Below are 21,400 nucleotides of genomic sequence, written 5' to 3' on the forward strand. Positions count from 1 at the left end.
AACTACTCTTTAGGAACAGCATACTGCTGAGCTGGGGTATCTAAGCTAAGTAGGTTTGATACTGTCAGCTGTGCCGGTGTATCAAACCCCAGAATGTCTAAAACCTGATGTATCCAAGTCTTACATCTCCTACAGTCTGCTGAAGTACCTAGCATGTGTTTCGGTATCTGGTGAACCAGTGTAGCTGAGCCAAGTATGTTATACTGTCTGCACAGCTGATGTATCCAAGTCTACCATGTGCTATATTGTGCAACTCCCCCAGGTATCTTAAGACCCTATTACACGGGTGGATCTGGAGGAGCAAGCAACCGCCGACCTATCAGATCAGTGATCGCTTGCTCCTTGTTCCCCGCTGGCTGCCGGTGCTATTACAGGCGCCCACAGTGAGTGGGAAAGAGCGGGGGGCTTCCCACATGATCTTTAAATCATCTGGGTGCCGCCGTTCCTATTGCAGGGAGCGATGGCCAGCAGAGTGTCGCTATTGTTCTAGTTTTTTTTCAACATGTTGAAAGACAAGGATCAGCCAACATCGTGCTTGTCGTTGCCTTTTAACTGGAGCTATTACACCAAGCGATTATTGGCCATAACAGCCAATAATCAGCCAAATACAGCAAATAATCGCTTGGTGTAATAGGGCCTTTAGAACCATGGCTGAGCAGATTGTAAGGGTACTATTACATGGCCCTATGGGGGCCCGATAACTAAACGAGCGCTCGTTTAATGGGCCTATTACACAGCCCGATAATCGTTTAAAAAGGGCTGCATGGACATCGTTACCAATGTCCTTGTAGCCCTTGCTTAAACTGTATACATTACCTATCCAGGCTGCAGGGCTCCTATTGCGCTCTGCTTCTCCTTGGGTCCTGCGCGCTGCAGCTCCAGAGCGGCCTGTCTGAGTTGACAGGCTGCTCAGCCAATCACTGGCCGCAGCACAGGACCTGGGGAGAAGAGAGCAAGAGGAGCGGTGCAACCTGGATAGGTAATGTATACAGTTTGGAAATAGTCAGCCGCGCACACCGCTATTACACGTAGCAATGCGCGGTCGGCGCCCAACTATTATAGGTCCAAACCTATATCAACGGTCAGCCAATGATCGCTGTCATCGGATGATCGTTCTGTTTATTACATGGAACGATAATCAGCCGGATAGGGCCGATTCGGCCAAATATCGTTCCATATAATAGGACCCTAAGCCTATTAATAATGAACTGATAGAACATGTGAAGGGCCGTATTTTTTCTTTTGTGGACTGTGGACATTACAGTTTTGTGATTCCATTCCAAGTGCAGCCGACCAGATGTGACTGATAACAGAGAACAATAGAGTGAGGTGATAACAAGGCAGACAGCATTATCACAGTGTGATCAGTATGAGGGATCAGTGATGGCAGCTTGTTCCCATCACACATGTGTTTCAGGTTTATAGCCATGTGTACACCCCCTGAGACCCTCGTCTATCCCTCCCCCCTCCTCCTCCTCAGACCCTCGCCCATCAGATCTGGATGCACTCAGCTCATCAATTCCTGGAATTTCTCTTCTATTAGTAGAGAAACTATTACCTGTGTTGGTGGGTTGTCCTGGTATAGACACTGTATTACAGCTGTAAAAGAGTATCCTGATCCAATTGCACATGAGTTCCCCTTTAAGGGCGGGTTCACACTCAGTATTGCGCTGCAGTACAAAGCAGAAATAAAAAATGCTGCCAAGGGCTAGAGGGAGCAGATTCATAGTAAGTGGTCACTAAAGATGGTAAAAGACTGGAGCTTCCTGACAGACGTGAGGAGGCGCCCAGTGGTGAGCAATGTACCTCCCCTGCAGCTACAGCTCTGCTCACACCGTATTCAGGCCATATGGCTATAGGGCTGGCTGGCGTATACATGTGGAGTCCATAAGAAAGAAAAAGTTTACAGGCACAGGCCAGAATCCCTGCTGTTTAACAGAACCAACATAAATAAGCATGTGATGACCAAACTACAAGTACAGAGGCATTGCGGCTGTAATACCCCAATAATTGGCCACAATATTACCACCTGCCATATACTACAGCCGTCCCAATAATGACTTACATGTGATGGGATTTTTATATATATATATATATATATATATATATATATATATATATATATATATATTAGACTGTTTCTTCTTATTACACGCACGCACGGAATTATATAAGAGTATTGTATGTGGCGGCACTATTAAATTTATCCTCATACCCCATCATAGAAGCTAATGGCCAGCCAAAGCCAAACCACCTATGTTTGCAGTATAAGTTATGCTCCCACATGGCGGATGTTTTGTGGACTCTTCATACAGGTTACGAAGGCAAAAAAAAATATATATATGTCTGGGGTAACACCATATTGGGGTGCAACGTGATTCAGCGGAGAAGATCTGATCCCTGAGAGCATTGGCAATCAGCAGAATTAAAGGGGTTATCTAGTTTATCCCCATCCTCTGTATGTCGGTGACGGGACCCTCACCGATCATGAGAACAGACGTGACTTGTCCCCAGTGAATGGAGCAGCCATAGATGGTGGGTGGGCATGTGTGCTTCAGCTGCATTTACTCAGGGGCCTGGGAATCAATGAGGGTCCTGACAGTCAGACCCCCCAATCATATCCATTCTATAGTGGATAAGTTTATAATCTTGGGATAACGCCTTATTCAGCCAGTCCATTGTTTACTAACAAATAGCGCCACACTTTTAGTAGTGGCTGTGCTTGGTACTACAGCTCACAATAAGCCTCTATTCCTGGGTAAACACTGAGACACCAATCAGTCCAACATCAATGATCTATCAATGTCTAGTCCCAAAGGACGCCTTTAAATGGGTTTCCTTATGTCATAAAGTGGCGATATGATGGTGCCTCTGCCTGCTACATCCAGTGTGGGTCCCATAGGTCTGACCTCGCTATTCATATAGTGATGGTAAATCTAAGGGGCACACAAGGTTTCTGTATAATAGTACACAAGCCTCGGGCCATACGAGGTGCCCAGCTGCGAGAGGTGGTCCCGGGTGATGATGGCGGAGGAGGAAATGATCACTCCACGTATCTCACACGCTTCACCAGCCCTTTCCTAGTGAGTGCACACGCACAAAGCCAATGTAAACCAAGACCCCCGGGGGTCCGGATCTACAATAAACAAGAATCAGACGCATCCAGGGGGGCTCCGGGCCATGTATATGTTCAGTGATATTTACACAGAGTGGCATGATTTGCCCGGAGTCATGTGACTGCTGGCGTCCCCGGGCACAGTGACCTGGCACATGGTGGAATGTGGAAGCTTTCTGTTTCTTTGTAAATAACGCTTTAAATTCTGCAACAGTGAATATATATATATATATATATATATATATATATATATATATATATATATATAGTGCAATGGCTGCTTGTCCCGTCTGGCTGTGGCATCACATCAGGGACTGGATACGTCTCCCACCCCCGGTCTAGATCTATTATTCTATGAGCTCAATGTCAGGAGACTCCATGTGAGACGCTAAATATTTCAGCAGGATTGTGGGTGATGTAGCATACAGGGAACAAGTGTCCATCCTATGGTGTATGTGAGATAGAGAGATTAGATTGTCAGCTCCTGGGCACAGCGCGGCCATAACCTGCCAAGGCTCCAATATCATCAGATCTCCATGCAGGCGGATAAGTAGGGGCGCTACTGACTAAGGGCCCTATTCCACAGGACTATTATAGTTTGCATAATCGTTAGCGATAAACGATCTCAAACGGCCGCTATTGCAAACGACTTGAAATCGTTCACCCATTTACACGGAGCGATGATCGTTACTTGCGGTAGTCTTGTCGTCGCTATTGCGTTCGTAGCTACTGCAAACGACGTCTTATTTCATGCGAACGATTTGCGAGTGAGCAACGATAAAAATAGGTCGAGGTCTTATTAAGCCATCAACGATTTCTCATTTGTTATTTAATCGCTAACTGCTATTTAAATAGACATGTGTTCAGAGTCACATCACCTGCCGGGGACACGACCAAAAGATGGAAGAGCACCAAGCACTCTTCCTTTGTACAAGGACTGACTGCAGTACCACTATTGCCCTAAATGTATAAAGTGGCGCTGTATCTGATCACCATTTATAGTTTCTGTTATATGAAGAATGGTAATACAGCTGATCGCTTTCCTCAGCTTCCATTATACTATGCCAGGGGTACTCAACAACTTTTAGTGAAGGTCCACTTACCGGGGTCTATTGTCAGGTGAAGGTCCGAGCTGAACATCAGTAGGAAACGTGTTTTGTTACTTTGTCACAAACGTTCAACTATTTATATACCGAATTGCTGCTTATTAGCGGGAAAATTGGCATTTTTTTCTCTCACCAGGCCTTTGATATTAGGTACAAAGCGGGTGACTGCCCTGGTAGTATATAGCCCCCCTGTTTCTCCCCCAGTAGTGTATAGCCCCCCCTGTGCGCTCTCCTTCAGTAGTATATAGCCCCCTGTTGCTCCCCCAGTAGTATATAGCCCCCCTGTGCGCTCTCCCCCTGTAGTATATAGCCCCCTGTGAGCTCCCCCCAGTAGTATATAGCCTCCCCGTGCGCTCTCCCCCTGTAGTATATAGCCCCCTGTGCGCTGTCCCCCAGTAGTATATAGCCCCCTTTGAGCTCCCCCAGTAGTATATAGCCCCCCTGTGCTCTCCCCCTGTAGTATATAGCCCCCTGTGAGCTCCCCCCAGTAGTATATAGCCCCCGTGAGCTCCCCCCAAGTAGTATATAGCCCCCCTGTGAGCTCCCCCCTGTAGTATATAGCCCCCTGTGAGCTCCCCCTGTAGTATATAGCCCCCCCATGCACTGTCCCCCTGTAGTATATAGCCCCCTGTGAGCTCCCCCCAGTAGTATATAGCGCCCCTGTGCTCTCCCCCCAGAAGTATATAGCCCCCCTTGTGCTTTCCCCCTGTAGTATATAGCCCCTGTGAGGTCCCCCCTGTAGTATATAACCCCCTGTGCGCTCCCCCCCAGTAGTATATAGCCCCCTCAGTAGTATATAGCCCCCTGTAAGGTCCCCCCTGTAGTATATAGTCCACCTGTGCGCTCTTCCCTTGTAGATGCCCCCCCGACAGAAAAAAAAAATAACAAAAACAACTCACCTAGCACCTCGTTCCCCGCTGCGGCTGTCTTCGTCTCTTCCCGTCGGTCCGGCCCCCGGCTGATACGCGCTCTGTAGGGATGTCCCGGGGATTCCCCAGCAGAGCGCGCATCAGTGACCTCAGCGTACGCCGCCGGCCTGCACTTCCGGGAAGGACAGGCCGGCAGCGTACACTGAGGTCTGTGGTGCGCGCTCTGCTGGGGAATCCCCGGGACATCCCCAGAGAGCGCGTATAAGCCGGGGGCCGGACCGACACTGCCCCCAGCCCCACAGGTGTACTGACATCTAAGGACAGTACGCCTATGGGGCGGGAGGCAGTGCGGTAGGGAGCGGGACGGACCGAATCCGGGGCAGTTAGGAGGTCTGACTAGGGGTCCGGACAGCTGGCCTCCGCGGTCCGGGTTCGGACCGCGGTCCGCCAGTTGAGGACCCCTGTACTATGCAGTACCCCGTTCCTGCTGTATCTCTGTATGTCCTGCTGTATGTATACTAGGGATGGCGGCAGTATCCTTATTGTAAATCAGAGCTCTCCCTTTAATAACTGTGTATATATATATTATATATATATATATATATATATATATATATATATACACATACACACACACACACACTGTACTAAAATTCCAATAAACTAGCAATTGCTGAACTTGAAACCCTGCTAATCCAGTGATCAGAGAACCCTGCTCATCCAGGAGGCAGGGATCAGAGAGCCCTGCTCATCCAGTGATCAGAGAACCCTGCTCATCCAGTGATCAGAGAACCCTGCTCATCCAGTGATCAGAGAACCATGCTAATCCAGGAGGCAGGGATCAGAGAGCCCTGCTCATCCAGGAGGCAGGGATCAGAGAGCCCTGCTCATCCAGTGATCAGAGAACCCTGCTCATCCAGTGATCAGAGAGCCCTGCTCATCCAGTGATCAGAGAACCCTGCTCATCCAGTGATCAGAGAACCCTGCTCATCCAGTGATCAGAGAACCCTGCTCATCCAGTGATCAGAGAACCCTGCTCATCCAGTGATCAGAGAACCCTGCTCATCCAGTGATCAGAGAACCCTGCTCATCCAGTGATCAGAGAACCCTGCTCATCCAGTGATCAGAGAACCCTGCTCATCCAGTGATCAGAGAACCCTGCTCATCCAGTGATCAGAGAACCCTGCTCATCCAGTGATCAGAGAACCCTGCTCATCCAGTGATCAGAGAACCCTGCTCATCCAGTGATCAGAGAACCCTGCTCATCCAGTGATCAGAGAACCCTGCTCATCCAGTGATCAGAGAACCCTGCTCATCCAGTGATCAGAGAACCCTGCTCATCCAGTGATCAGAGAACCCTGCTCATCCAGTGATCAGAGAACCCTGCTCATCCAGTGATCAGAGAACCCTGCTCATCCAGTGATCAGAGAACCCTGCTCATCCAGTGATCAGAGAACCCTGCTCATCCAGTGATCAGAGAACCCTGCTCATCCAGTGATCAGAGAACCCTGCTCATCCAGTGATCAGAGAACCCTGCTCATCCAGTGATCAGAGAACCCTGCTCATCCAGTGATCAGAGAACCCTGCTCATCCAGTGATCAGAGAACCCTGCTCATCCAGTGATCAGAGAACCCTGCTCATTCAGTGATCAGAGAACCCTGCTAATCCAGGAGGCAGTGATCAGAGGACCCTGCTAATCCAGGAGGCAGTGATCAGAGAACCCTGCTAATCCAGTGATCAGAGAACCCTGCTCATCCAGGAGGCAGTGATCAGAGAACCCTGCTAATCCAGTATAACACCATCAGATTAGTGAGTAGTGACTCTATTTATTGGGGGGCCTCAGTATACACCTGTACCCCCCATGCCTGGACTTTCACTACTCCTGGGGGCTACAGAGGTATATAGAGTATATAGTGCATCTATAAGCGTCTGGATTAATCCTTATATTCCAACAATCTGGCCCTTTGCAGTCCAGCAGATAGCAGATTATCACTGTACACTCTGTTTCATTATTCTGCACTGCCCCTTTAAGAGTACATAATACACAACCTCAGCCGCCCTGTAAGGGGTTAATGACCACAGTGCCGCAGTATACAGGGACTGTATATGCAGGTAAACAGGCCACCCCCTCTGTACAAACAGGCGACATCACAGGACCATGGAGCCTGACACGGCTGATAACTGAGAACACTGCATATAGCAGAGTGGAGCAGCGTGCAGAGTCTACACATCGCCCAGAGCGGTGCAGCAGATGGCGGTATAACTGGTCTGTGTGTCAGGAGTCAGGCGGAGAACAAGGAATGAGGGGGGAGGGGAGTAATCATGTGACCCAAACAAGGTGGAGGTCAGCAGAGGTGTGGGGCCCAGGTGACATCACACTCCAATGTCTATGATGTCATCAAACTGAAACTTTATTCAAAACTTTGTTCTTTTCTCAATGAAAAGGAAGGCAGGAATCACAGCAACTTGTAGCCGAACTACAACTCCCATCATGCCCTGACAGCCGAAGGCTTACAGCATGGAAAACACCATTACAAAAGCCATAGTATGCTGGGAGTTCTAGTTCCACATCAGCTAGAAAGGAATTGGGAGGTCACATGACCCCCTTGGGAGCAGCCACAATGATATCACATATGGTGATGACTTCACTGGCAGAGGGGAGAAGCCCCAGGGCAGGATGGCTGCCACCGCCAGCTGTCACCTACATCACACTGCCAGTGACATCATACTGCATGACAGATGTCAGTCAGGGAGCTGTCACTGAATCTGGCTGTCATCACACATGAGGGGAACCGAGGCAGAGGCTGTCACTCAGAGAGCACATCAGACCAGAGGCTGTCACTCAGAGAGCACATCAGACCAGAGGCTGTCACTCAGAGAGCACATCAGACCAGAGGCTGTCACTCAGAGAGCACATCAGACCAGAGGCTGTCACTCAGAGAGCACATCAGACCAGAGGCTGTCACTCAGAGAGCACATCAGACCAGAGGCTGTCACTCAGAGAGCACATCAGACCAGAGGCTGTCACTCAGAGAGCACATCAGACCAGAGGCTGTCACTCAGAGAGCACATCAGACCAGAGGCTGTCACTCAGAGAGCACATCAGACCAGAGGCTGTCACTCAGAGGGCACATCAGACCAGAGGCTGTCACTCATAGAGCACATCAGACCAGAGGCTGTCACTCATAGAGCACATCAGACCAGAGGCTGTCACTCAGAGAGCACATCAGACCAGAGGCTGTCACTCAGAGAGCACATCAGACCAGAGGCTGTCACTCAGAGAGCACATCAGATCCCAGGCTGTCACTCTCAGCACAACTCATCATCAGCACTCTCTGCAGCAGTGCCTGGGACTTTACTATCACTCATCACAGGCTGTCCCTGACATTACATCAGATACAGCCTGTCCCTCTCAGCACCAGGCTGTCAGCAGCACTCTCAGCACAGGCTGTCACTCACACCCCAGGCTGTCATTCCCAGCACAGCCCATGAGCAGCACTCTCAGCACCAGGCTGTCACTCTCAGCACCAGGCTGTCACTCTCAGCACCAGGCTGTCCCTCTCAGCACCAGGCTGTCCCTCTCAGCACCAGGCTGTCACTCTCAGCACCAGGCTGTCACTCTCAGCACCAGGCTGTCACTCTCAGCACCAGGCTGTCACTCTCAGCACCAGGCTGTCACTCTCAGCACCAGGCTGTCACTCTCAGCACCAGGCTGTCACTCTCAGCACCAGGCTGTCCCTCTCAGCACCAGGCTGTCACTCTCAGCACCAGGCTGTCCCTCTCAGCACCAGGCTGTCACTCTCAGCACCAGGCTGTCCCTCTCAGCACAGGCTGTCCCTCACACACCAGGCTGTCCCTCTCATCACCAGGCTGTCACTCACACCCCAGGCTGTCACTCTCAGCACAGCCCATGAGCAGCACTCTCCGCAGCAGTGTCCGGGACTTTGCTGTCACTTTGTGGCAGCTCTGCACTCTTCCTTGGCGCTCTCCCAGCTGTCAGTCAGCGCGGCGGCCCGCTGCCCCCCTCAGCCCGGGCCCCCTCCTCTCTCCCCGGCCTCTCACCTCTCTTGTTCATCGGCCGGATCCGCACGGCCACCTTCACCTTGGAGTCGCTCATCCTGCGCTCTGCGAGCTCCCAGGACCTGCCCGGACCCCGCCGGCTTCCGTCTCTCGGCGAGGTGGGCGGTGACCAGTGGGCGGGGCCTGGGAGGCGCAACGTCATGGCGTCATAAATTAAAGACCAGTGAGCCGGCATCACGTGGCGAGAGGAAGTTTACCATGGCGACCGGACAGCTTCTTCATCCGAGTCGTCCCTTTCGTGTAGTGGTCCCGTCTCTCAGGTAGAGGCCATGTCTGTGACGTATTTATACAGAGAACAGGTCAGCCGTGTCCTATGCTATCGCATACAGCACTGGAGCAGCTTACCTATCAGCCAATCACAGCGCGGCTCTCATTCCTATTCAGCCTCACAAAATGAAAGCCGCGACGTGATTGGCTGCTCAGTGCGACCACTCCAGTTTACCCTTCTCCGACATATTCTAATGTTTCTATTGAAATTACATCTATATTCACACCAAGACGTCGCCTTTAAATATTCCTTTCTTGTTTTAATTCAACTTTTTTTTTCATTTATATCTGTTTCCAGTAAAGTTGAGTGACCAATATGGCCGCCATCATAGACCACTCAGCTTTCCGGGACTCCTGAATGGAACATCTGGATCAGTGTGAGACCAAGTGATGTGTCATTGAGCAGGAAAGCTGGGTGTCAGCCCTGGTGGAGCCGTCATGGCGGCCATATTGGTCGTCACTCAGGTTCCCGGATATAATAGAAACACGTCAGGACTGAATTTTTTACAAGTTGACAGAATTCAAACAATTTTGTCTGAACTTCTAGTCACAAGACCTGGAAAAGGTGGAGAGAGGCCGCCATCTGCTGGTCACTGGGGGGTAATGCAGCATCACCCGAGACACAGGTCAGAACTATTCCTCACCGGATCAATACAAATAACGTATTAATGGTTCAGCCGGGTGATCACCCTGATCTGTCCTCAGCAGTGACATGAGAGGAGGAACACTATCCAGTGCTGGTGAAACCTACAGAGAGGCAATACGGAGGAAACCATAATGTGTTTGGAGATTATATATATATATATATATATATATATATATATATATATATATACCTGTAGGTGCCCCTCATCAAGATCTGTGATGTTTCCTGTCCACTGTTAATAAAGTTTCCCATAGTGGATTTGTGGTTGGTGAAGGATATATATCAGAGGGTTGTACCACAAGGGTATGTTGTGGGTCCTGTTCTTTTTAATATGTATGTGACATAGGAGAAGGTTTGGTAGGTAAGGATAGCGACATAGGAGAAGGTTTGGTACGTATGGATAGTGACATAGGAGAAGGTTTGGTACGTATGGATAGTGATATAGGAGAAGGTTTGGTAGGTAAGGTTTGTGACATAGGAGAAGGTTTGGTAGGTAAGGATAGCGACATAGAAGAAGGTTTGGTAGGTAAGGATAGTGACATAGAAGAAGGCTTGGTAGGTAAGGATAGTGACATAGGAGAAGGTTTGGTAGGTAAGCATAGTGACATAGGAGAAGGTTTGGTAGGTAAGGATAGTGACATAGGAGAAGGTTTGGTAGGTAAGGATAGTGATATAGGAGAAGGTTTGGTAGGTAAGGTTAGTGACATAGGAGAAGGTTTGGTAGGTAAGGATAGTGACATAGGAGAAGGTTTGGTAGGTAAGGATAGTGATATAGGAGAAGGTTTGGTAGGTAAGGATAGTGATATAGGAGAAGGTTTGGTAGGTAAGGTTTGTGACATAAGAGAAGATTTGGTAGGTAAGGATAGTGACACAGGAGAAGGTGTGGTAGGTAAGGATAGTGACATAGGAGAAGGTTTGGTAGGTAAGGTCAGTCACATAGGAGAAGGTTTGGTAGGTAAGGTTTGTGACATAAGAGAAGATTTGGTAGGTAAGGATAGTGACATAGGAGAAGGTTTGGCAGGTAAGGATAGTGACATAGGAGAAGGTTTGGTAGGTAAGGATAGTGACATAGGAGAAGGTTTGGTAGGTAAGGATAGTGACATAGAAGAAGGTTTGGTAGGTAAGGTTAGTGACATAGAAGAAGGTTTGGTAGGTACGGATAGTGACATAGAAGAAGGTTTGGTAGGTAAGGATAGTGATATAGGAGAAGGTTTGGTAGGTAAGGATAGTGACATAAGAGAAGATTTGGTAGGTAAGGTTAGTGACATAGGAGAAGGTTTGGCAGGTAAGGATAGTGACATAGGAGAAGGTTTGGTAAGTAAGGAAAGGGACATAGGAGAAGGTTTGGTAGGTAAGGTTAGTGACATAGAAGAAGGTTTGGTAGGTAAGGATAGTGACATAGAAGAAGGTTTGGTAGGTAAGGATAGTGACATAGGAGAAGGTTTGGTAGGTAAGGATAGTGACATAGAAGAAGGTTTGGTAGGTACGGATAGTGACATAGGAGAAGGTTTTGTAGGTAAGGATAGTGACATAGAAGAAGGTTTGGTAGGTAAGGATAGTGACATAGGAGAAGGTTTGGTAGGTAAGGTTAGTGACATAGGAGAAGGTTTGGTAGGTACGGATAGTGACATAGGAGAAGGTTTGGTAGGTAAGGATAGTGACATAGGAGAAGGTTTGGTAGGTAAGGATAGTGACATAGGAGAAGGTTTGGTAGGTAAGGATAGTGATATAGGAGAAGGTTTGGTAGGTAAGGATAGTGATATAGGAGAAGGTTTGGTAGGTAAGGTCAGTCACATAGGAGAAGGTTTGGTAGGTAAGGTTTGTGACATAAGAGAAGATTTGGTAGGTAAGGATAGTGACATAGGAGAAGGTTTGGCAGGTAAGGATAATGACATAGGAGAAGGTTTGGTAGGTAAGGATAGTGGCATAGGAGAAGGTTTGGTAGGTAAGGTTAGTGACATAGGAGAAGGTTTGGTAGGTAAGGTTAGTGACATAGGAGAAGGTTTGGTAGGTAAGGATAGTGACATAGAAGAAGGTTTGGTAGGTAAGGTTAGTGACATAGGAGAAGGTTTGGTAGGTAAGGTTAGTGACATAGGAGAAGGTTTGGTAGGTAAGGATAGTGACATAGGAGAAGGTTTGGTAGGTAAGGTTAGTGATATAGGAGAAGGTTTGGTAGGTAAGGATAGTGATATAGGAGAAGGTTTGGTAGGTAAGGTTAGTGACATAGAAGAAGGTTTGGTAGGTACGGATAGTGACATAGAAGAAGGTTTGGTAGGTAAGGATAGTGATATAGGAGAAGGTTTGGTAGGTAAGGATAGTGACATAAGAGAAGATTTGGTAGGTAAGGTTAGTGACATAGGAGAAGGTTTGGCAGGTAAGGATAGTGACATAGGAGAAGGTTTGGTAGGTAAGGAAAGGGACATAGGAGAAGTTTTGGTAGGTAAGGTTAGTGACATAGAAGAAGGTTTGGTAGGTAAGGATAGTGACATAGAAGAAGGTTTGGTAGGTACGGATAGTGACATAGGAGAAGGTTTTGTAGGTAAGGATAGTGACATAGAAGAAGGTTTGGTAGGTAAGGATAGTGACATAGGAGAAGGTTTGGTAGGTAAGGTTAGTGACATAGGAGAAGGTTTGGTAGGTACGGATAGTGACATAGAAGAAGGTTTGGTAGGTACGGATAGTGACATAGGAGAAGGTTTGGTAGGCAAGGATAGTGACATAGGAGAAGGTTTGGTAGGTAAGGATAGTGACATAGGAGAAGGTTTGGTAGGTAAGGATAGTGACATAGAAGGAGGTTTGGTAGGTAAGGATAGTGACATAGGAGAAGGTTTGGTAGGTAAGGTCAGTGACATAGGAGAAGGTTTGGTAGGTAAGGATAGTGACATAGGAGAAGGTTTGGTAGGTAAGGATAGTGACATAGGAGAAGGTTTGGTAGGTAAGGATAGTGACATAGGAGAAGGTTTGGTAGGTAAGGTCAGTGACATAGGAGAAGGTTTGGTAGGTGATGATTTAGCTTTACCGTGGTCCAAACAATGGAAACGGCAGTTCAATGTTCCCATATGTAAAATGATGCATTTGGAGAGAAGGAATCCTCTATCCAAGTATCATATTGACAGTTCTATGTTGACAAAGACATTAGCTGTCAGTGGGTGTATTGTTATGGCTGATCGGTTTATAATCACTATATGATACATACATGCATACATAGTAACACAGCCGGAGCTAGTACAGCATTAATGATCACCCACAAAGGAATTCTGTAGTGATCTGTGCATTGTAGGAACTGTGTATAGGGGGCCTATATATAATGGAGCCAGGTGAGATGCTGGATCTTCTGCAGTGCAAAACTACAACTCCCATTTGTAATACATCTTCCTGCTGTCTATTAGATTGCAATTTTAAGGGACTGAGTTGATGAATTTCATAGCTCACAATTACTGATGCATTGTTTATAGACTTATGTGGGTGATGTATAATGAGCTGTAGGGAAGCAAGGGGTCCATATTCTGTTCCTGCTCAGGGACCCTTAGCTCTGTGTCCACCACATACACTAGGATTCATCTAGGAGAAGAAGAACAAATACTTGACTTAATTTTCCCTGTATTGTCTACTGAACATATAATTTGTCAGTGCAAATTCTGCTCAAATATCCAGACAGAAAATAAACTAGTGTACAGTGACCTCCGGTGGAGGATTGTATTATTGCAAGAGCAGATACACGTGGACAACATTGCTTATACCTTTTAGTTAAAGAAAATAAAACCCACAATGGTTACTGAAATAACTTGTAACTGACAGAGAATTGGTACACTGTAGCGGATCAAGAGCACTGAAAATCCGTCAGGGACCATAGGAAGAGACTGGACTTTATACTGGACTCATAGGGCCTACACCAATTAAGGTTCCTTTAAATGTAGCAGAGTCAGAGCGCGCGCGCCCTAGGAAACGGGCATGGATGTGTCGGCCGGGAGAGAAACAGCTGGGAAACAGAGAAGGAGCATAGGGCGCAGCACAGCTTGGGCTGGAGGCTGGAACATGTCAGAGGTACCAGCCGTGGCAATATCCGTACCCCCCTTTGGCCTCCGCTTCTTTCTTGCCTGTAAGAACCTATTGATAACATCCCGTTCAAGGATGCTGGTCTCAGGCTCTCAAGATTGGGACCAAAACCCCTCCAATCCACCAAAAAGTGACATCTTCCCTGATAGTCTTCATGGCAAGAATTTATTAAATAGCAATTCTCCTTCTATCTGCCTGAGACTTCATGTGAGAGGAAGCTTGCAACAAAGACCGACGGGTCTAGTTCCATATAGCTGCAGTCTTGAACCAAGTTATCTACAGCGGGGAAATCCAAGCCAGAGGGTAGAGGCAGAGGTGGATGAGGATGCCGACTATAAATGACTGGAGAATGGAGAGTCCCCAGTGGAACACGAATCTTGATGGTTATAAGAGAATTCTGCCCAAGGTAACAAACTGGCCCCATAGTCTTGACGAGCAGATACAAAATGACACAGGTAATATCCCAGGATTTGGTTAACCCTCTTGACCTGACCATTCGACTGAGGATGATAAGCGGAAGAGAAGTCCAGTCACACACTGGCATTTTACTTTTCCGCACTCCTGCTCGGTCTGCTCTGTGCAGGTGTACGCGTCCACCGCACACGGTTTAAAGGGACAGTATGTCCCTAATTGGATGTTGCACCCAAAAACTCCCCTATAAATCTGTGCCCCTCCCTGATCCCTCTCTTGTAGCATCTGCTTGCTTCCCATAGTGTGTGGTACCAGCTGCCCGTGATTCCTGCCCTCTGTGGTTCCTGTCCCATGTCTGCTGTCTGTGGTTTCTGCTACCTGTGGTTCCAGCCCACGACTCAATCAGTCATGTCAGTCAGTTCCAGTCAGGACTTGTCCCAGCGTGCCTGCCTCTGTGTCCCCAGCTGCACCTCACCCGTTGCCTCTAGCAAGCCAAGCCAGGGGTAGCAACCTGAGGGTCGCCTGCTGCAGCAAGTTCATCCCACCTTGCAGTGGCCACTGGTGAAGACCAGCATCCCCTTAGACTTAGACTGGTGCAGCTTATGCCATCGCTAGCAGTGGTACTGCAGATCCACAACTCTAGTCGTAGAAAGCCTCTAGAGACCAAGACTTTGGTTTAGCATCTGGGTAAGCCCAACAGTAGAAGACACTACTATTTAGTGGTGAGGAATGAACTGACAGTAATAATTGGCAAACCCCAAGAAGCGCTGGATAGTTTGAAAGGATGATAGGGTGAGGCCATTAAAGAATAGCAAAAAGCCTGGCTGGATCCATCTGTAGGCCCTTGCTGGAGACAATATAGCCAAAGAAAGGGAGACTAGATTGAGGGAACAGACATTTCTCCAGTTTGGCGTAGACACAGTTCTTCCTAAGACGTTTCAGGACAAATTGATATGGTTGATATGAGAGTCCAGGTTGGAGGAAAAAAATTAGAATATCATCCAGGTAAACGACCATGCAGGAGAGGACCTTGGGGACATAGACTGGGACAATGCCTTGAGAAGTAAAAGTACACAAGAGAAATGGGACAAGAGAATGCTGTAGGTAAAGAGCATCCTAGGTAGATCTTACAAACAACACATACCCTATGGGAATAAACGTAGTAGAAAGAAGAGAAAACCAATGTATGATAAAATAAAAAAAAAAACAAGCATTCAGACTACTAAAACAAGAAGGTAGTGGGGAAGCATTGAATAATTATAGGCGCAAGATTAAATTGTATAAAAATACATAAATAAAAGAATATAGTTTTGCATGTGTGTATTTATGTCTCTGTGTAGGTCACAGTTTGTACCAAAGCTTTGTTATTTAACTTAGAGATTGAGTTATACTTATAGATTGGTATCTAGTTATTTAATAAACGTTATGGTATTGACAGGGACCTTGTATCGGTTTATGTTACCAGGGTTTTGAGATACTGGTTATAGTAACTCTTAACTCTGGCATCTCCTTATTTGTGCTTGGTCAACTTGTTTGTATCACTAATACCCAGTATATTGTTCATTATGTCATCTTGTTTGTATCACTAATACCCAGTATATTGTTCATTATGTCATCTTGTTTGTATCACTAATACCCAGTATATTGTTCATTGTGCCATCTCATTTGAAGAGGGATCATTATGTTGAATTGGTAATCACCGGAGCCTAGTTATCATGAGTGATTATTTGTCTACCCTATCCAAATCTTTAGGGCTGACCACCCTATGGGACAAGATACAATAGACAAATAATCTCTGTATACCAATCTTACACAACATTAGAGAAGTGTAAAGAATAAAGAAGAATAAAAGCTGGGACAGTTCTTGGGAAGGGAGAAGCAGACTGTACAGTGGTGCCTTGGATTACGAGCATAATTTTCTCCGAGACCATGGTTGTAGTCCAAATCCACTCTTATACTAAAGCAAATTTTCCCATAAGGAATCCTTGAAATGCAGAAAAATGGTTCTACGCCCCAAAAATGATTATTTTTTTTATTTTGAATAACAGGTAAAACAAACATTTAGAAAGCTGGATATGTCATATTATAAGTTACTGTAGAGTATAGCCAAGCAGCATGTGGTGTATAATGTATAGTAAGTGCATAAGAATGAAAAACAGCAGTTTGTAGATACAGGATGGAACAGCAGATCCCCATAATGCAGTAGTGTAGTACAACAGGCTAGAATAGAGAAGCAGGGCTGCTGCCAGAGGTCTGTGCGGTCATGTGATCACAATAGGGAAGGGGTGTGTGTTCAGCATGGACCAATCAGAAAGTGAGAATCACAGAACTGTGCAGGAGGACGATGACAAAAACTATACAGCAATGTGAATGGCTGAGTGTGAGTGCGGGCACATTATAGCAGCAGTGTGTATAGCTGAGTGTGAGTGCGGGCACATTATAGCAGCAGTGTGTATAGCTGAGTGTGAGTGCAAGCACATTATAGCAGCAGTGTGTATAGCTAAGTGTAAGTGCAGGCAGATTATAGCTGGAATGGAGAGGATGGGAAACACAAGGCCTGACAGAGACTGCAGGGAGCATGAAGGAATGAGCAGGACATATGTTGGCGCATATGAAGTCTAATGTGGATAAATGTAAGGTTGTGCACTTGTGCTGTAGAAATATTAAGTACAATTATGTGGTAAATAATAAAACACTGGGTAAAACTGCTTGCAAAAAGGACCTAGGGGTATTGGTGGACAGTAAACTCAACTTTAGTGATCAGTGCCAGGCAGCAGCTGCCAAGGCTAATAAAATCATGGGATGCATTAATGCTAATGATGAGAACATAGTTTTGCCTCTTTATAAATCACTGGTCAGACCACATATTAAATAAATTAACAATTTAGTTTAGAAAAAGACATATTGGTATTGCATTGGTATGAAGTTCCTTGCTGAGATCCTTCAATCCGGCAGCCAGAAAGCGATGGACCTGTGAGTACACAAAAGCGTCGCTCGGCCACCTGGATCATTTCTTTGCTGACCTGATCCTCACCTCCCTCCATTGGCGGAATAACAGATATTGTCTATCTTGGGGCAATTCCTGGTGATGCCACAGATCTAGATGACTGCTCATGCAGCAGTATTTTAACCACTGTGTAAGGTGGGTTATTGTGACTGCCGATCAGCGCCTAGATGTCTAGGAACCCTTACATGCTTGGACCTCCAACGTGCTATTTCCTCCTGTTGTCACTGTCAATTATCTTTAGCACAGTAAGGCTGTATAATTGTTGGCAATGTAGGGCAGTATTATATTGGGCATTGCACATCCATATTATATTGGGCATATTATTAGATTATTGTTTAGGACTCTATAAAGTAGTATAGTTTTGGACACTATTGAGTGTTATCTTGACCCTACATGACCCTAAAGTGTACCTGTCGTTATAACTTTCAAAATTTAAACCAACAGTAGATGTTATATAAAGCAAGTTTGCCGTTTACATTCATTTTTTTTTTTTTTAGTTATCATGGAAAATATGGCACTTCCTGTTTTCTGACTCTTTTTTTCTCAAAAAAACAGGAAAAAGTCAGAAAACAGGAAGTCCTGTGTATCCCTGGCCATCTGAGCGCTAACAGAGAGAAGGCAGTCATGTGACTGATGGACACATTGAGCCGTGACTCTCTGTACTGTCTGGAATTCCTGTGTTTGGTTTTTTTTTCAACCAGCACAAATCTTCCTTCAGGAGACTGGACCTGGATTTCTGGTAAGTTCAGCTTTGTTTTACAGCATGATAACAAAAATAAATAAATAATTAATGTATATTGCAAACTTGCAAGTTGTAACGACAGGTACATTTTAACATCTAGAGAAACACATGCCCAATTTTGTACAAAAAATTCTTAATAGCTGCCTAAATATTTGTTATTTCAGCCACGTTTCCCGAGTCTCCATGCTAAATACGCCTTCCTCCACCTCACAGTGCGGCCCACATGGTACGAGAGATTGGGCACCACAGCTTTAAACTTCAGGTAAATTGGCATATGGCTCCCTATGGCTCCTGTAACTTTATACAGCATGTTTACAGCTATAAACAGGCTGAACTTTATAGTCTTTTGCCTATTCTCTTAACCTTAGCATCTATGTAAATACTTTATATTATGTACAAGAACAGATGTTCTACCTTATAGCCTGAGAGAGACATTAGTGAAATCTCCATCCATTGGCGGTACGGAATCTCACGCGGGAGCACACGCAGCGGCAGACAGGTGTTTCACGTAACCAACATTACTTTTAATGAACACAAGTAAAACTTTCTGAATTCTTCAGCCGAAGAGAAAAAAAAAAAACCAACAACAACAACTATCTGTTCTCAGCATTTATTTGGCAGGAGATGACACACGGAGAGCACAAAACACAGCGTCTCAACACCCACCGCAATCCCACACAACTGCAGAGACATAACAGGAGAGTAATACCTTGATTACGGATCTGAGAGACGACTGCAGCCTGCAGATGTGAGCGGTATATGCTTCACTGTGCCAAGACAGCACCTGCAACTCGTGAAGATGACAGTCCTACAACACTAACAGGGTACATCCATTATGCGCAGTAACATCACCAGCAATCGATATGACGAGAGGGATAAAAGGTGTACATACTTTTGCAACCACTTTTGTATTATTTCAATTCATCTAAACCTAAAAATGATGACATCTTGCGAATAGTACTCTTAAATATCTGCTAGAGCTTTGTGTATACACCTTCTTTCAGAAAGTTAGGTTTCAGTGACCACCAAGGGCATCAGCAGTAGGGGTTTAGGAGTTTCAGCTCCTTATCATGTGCCACCCTGTTTTTAAAGGGACCAAAAGTAATTGAACAATTAACTTTTGGGCTGTTTTATGGGGGCAGGGGTGGGTAAATTCCTTTATTAGGGTATGTGCACACTACGGAAATCACACGGATAACTTTCAGCAGATTCTGTGCACACTCCTGCTTGACTCTCTGCCCGTCCCATAGACTCCATTTTATACTTGGGAGGATTCTGCCGTCCACTCAAAGATTTGACATGTCAATTCTTTGGGCAGACGATGAAATCCGGCCAAACATAGAATGGCGGAACTTCAAGTGGGGGGGCTGAGCGAGGGTATCCGCACGGAGTTATCTGCAACATTTACTCATTGTACATATATCCTTATGTCATTCTCCATTAAGCAGATAAAAGGCTTGAAGGTGATGTGAGGTGTGGTGCTTGCATTTGGAAGATTTTGCTCTGAAGAAAACGTGGTGAAAAGAGCTCTCCATGCACGTAAAACAAGCTTGTCAAAAATCCAATCGACACTGCCTATGATGTGGAGTCAATGGTAGGCGTCCTAACGTCTTAACAACGCGTGACGAGTATACTCGTCATGCGGCCGTTAAGGGTATACAGAGAGGGCTCTCGGCATGCGCCCCCTCTTCCCCCCCCCCCCCCCGGTTGCTTTGTGCAGCCGGGACCGCCGGTATTAGCTGGTGCGGCCAATCGCTGCTCCCGGCTAATTAACTATTTAAATGCAGCAGTCAAAACTAACAGCTGGATTTAAGTAGTCCTTAGCCCCCTGTCCCTGGTGTCTAGTGGGTGCGATCGCGGAGGGGAGATCCCTTCTACTGAGACAGCCTGGGCTCAGCATCAGAATGACGCTGATCCTGGCTCGGCTATCAGTGTATCTGGTCTGCTGCAGACCAGAATAATAGAGCGCTGATCTGATGGATCAGTGCTCTATTATATACACAGCATTAATCTCAATGGGAGATCAGTGCTGTGTATATAGAAGTCCCCCAGGGAACTTCTAATTACTGTATGTAAAAAAAAAAATTAAACTTTTTTTATTAATAAAAATGTCCCCTCCCCTAATAAAAATTTAACCCCCCCCCCCCGTTTCCCATTTTATAAATAAATAAATGAACATATTTGGTGCGTAATCGCCTGAACTATTAAATTATCCCATTCCTGATATTGCCCGGTAAACGGTGTAAGCGCGAAAATCCACCAAAGTGCAGAATTGCGCATTTTTGTTTACATCAAATCCAGAAAAAATGTAATAAAAAGTGATCAAAAAGTCACATATATACGCAAACAAGGTACCGAAAGAAAGAACAGATCGTGGTTCAAAAAAAGGCACCTCACACAGCCCCATAGACCAAACAGTAAAAGCGTTATAAGGATGGAAATAGAGCAATTTTAAACACATTTAGTTTTTTTTTAAGGTTTTAATTTTTTAAAAGCAATAAAAGTCAAGCTAGTTACATATCTTTGTAATCGTACTGACTTGGGGAACATAGATAACTTGTCAGTTTTACCATAGGGCAAACAGCATAATCACGAAACCCCTTAAAATAAAAGGAATTGCGCCTTTTTTTCCAATTTCACTGCACATATAATTTTTTTCTGGTTTTGCAGCATATCTTATAGAACAATTAAGTCTGTATTTGCAAAGTATAATTGGTGTCACAAAAAAATAAGGGCTCATGTGGGTCTGTAGGGGAAAATATGCAAGTTCTATGGCCTTTTAAAAACTAGGAGGAAAAAACGAAAGCACAAAAATGAAAACTGGCTCCGTCCTTAAAGGGTTAATGGACATCGGCTCCTTATACCAGTGTCGGCCAGTCGTCGCTGAATGGTTTCCCTTCATACCACTTAATGCCTTAAAGGTTGTATATGGCGTCAGATACTAGCGGCGTTATTGGTGCAGAGACTGCAGACGTGGCTGCTCCTATGATTATGTGATCTCATGCTCATTTGTGTTCCTGGGACGCTCTGACCATTTGTGATGGTAGACTTTCCCTTCCGTGACCGTGATTCATTGTTGCCAACACTGAGCAACTACCATA

The 21,400-nt window shown here is 45.9% G+C and overlaps 1 protein-coding gene and 1 long non-coding RNA gene across 4 annotated transcripts in view; one reads left to right on the forward strand and one right to left on the reverse strand.

Moving 5' to 3' along the window:
* The window catches only part of KIF13B (kinesin family member 13B), a 171,986-nt gene extending 162,579 nt beyond the window's left edge, over positions 1-9,407 (reverse strand). The window contains exons 1-2 of one of the 2 annotated variants that reach the window (XM_069975804.1): positions 9,368-9,407; positions 9,153-9,293 (exon numbers count right to left, since the gene is read on the reverse strand). In XM_069975804.1, the coding sequence (XP_069831905.1) occupies positions 9,153-9,293; positions 9,368-9,392 (166 nt within the window). In that variant the 5' untranslated portion in view covers positions 9,393-9,407. Of the gene's footprint in view, positions 1-9,152; positions 9,328-9,367 lie in introns of those variants that run through there. The other variant, XM_069975806.1, reaches the window with a different exon arrangement.
* LOC138795984 (uncharacterized) lies at positions 9,299-19,276 on the forward strand. Of its 2 annotated transcripts, XR_011363696.1 has the most exons (3): positions 9,299-9,430; positions 18,464-18,561; positions 18,705-19,276. It is a non-coding gene; the product is annotated as an uncharacterized lncRNA (long non-coding RNA). The 2 variants fall into 2 exon arrangements; XR_011363695.1 differs by having other exon boundaries at positions 18,464-19,276.
* The last annotated feature ends 2,124 nt before the right edge of the window (positions 19,277-21,400 follow it).

Source organism: Dendropsophus ebraccatus, chromosome 6, assembly GCF_027789765.1.
Source record: "Dendropsophus ebraccatus isolate aDenEbr1 chromosome 6, aDenEbr1.pat, whole genome shotgun sequence".
NCBI classification, from domain to species: Eukaryota; Metazoa; Chordata; class Amphibia; order Anura; family Hylidae; genus Dendropsophus; species Dendropsophus ebraccatus.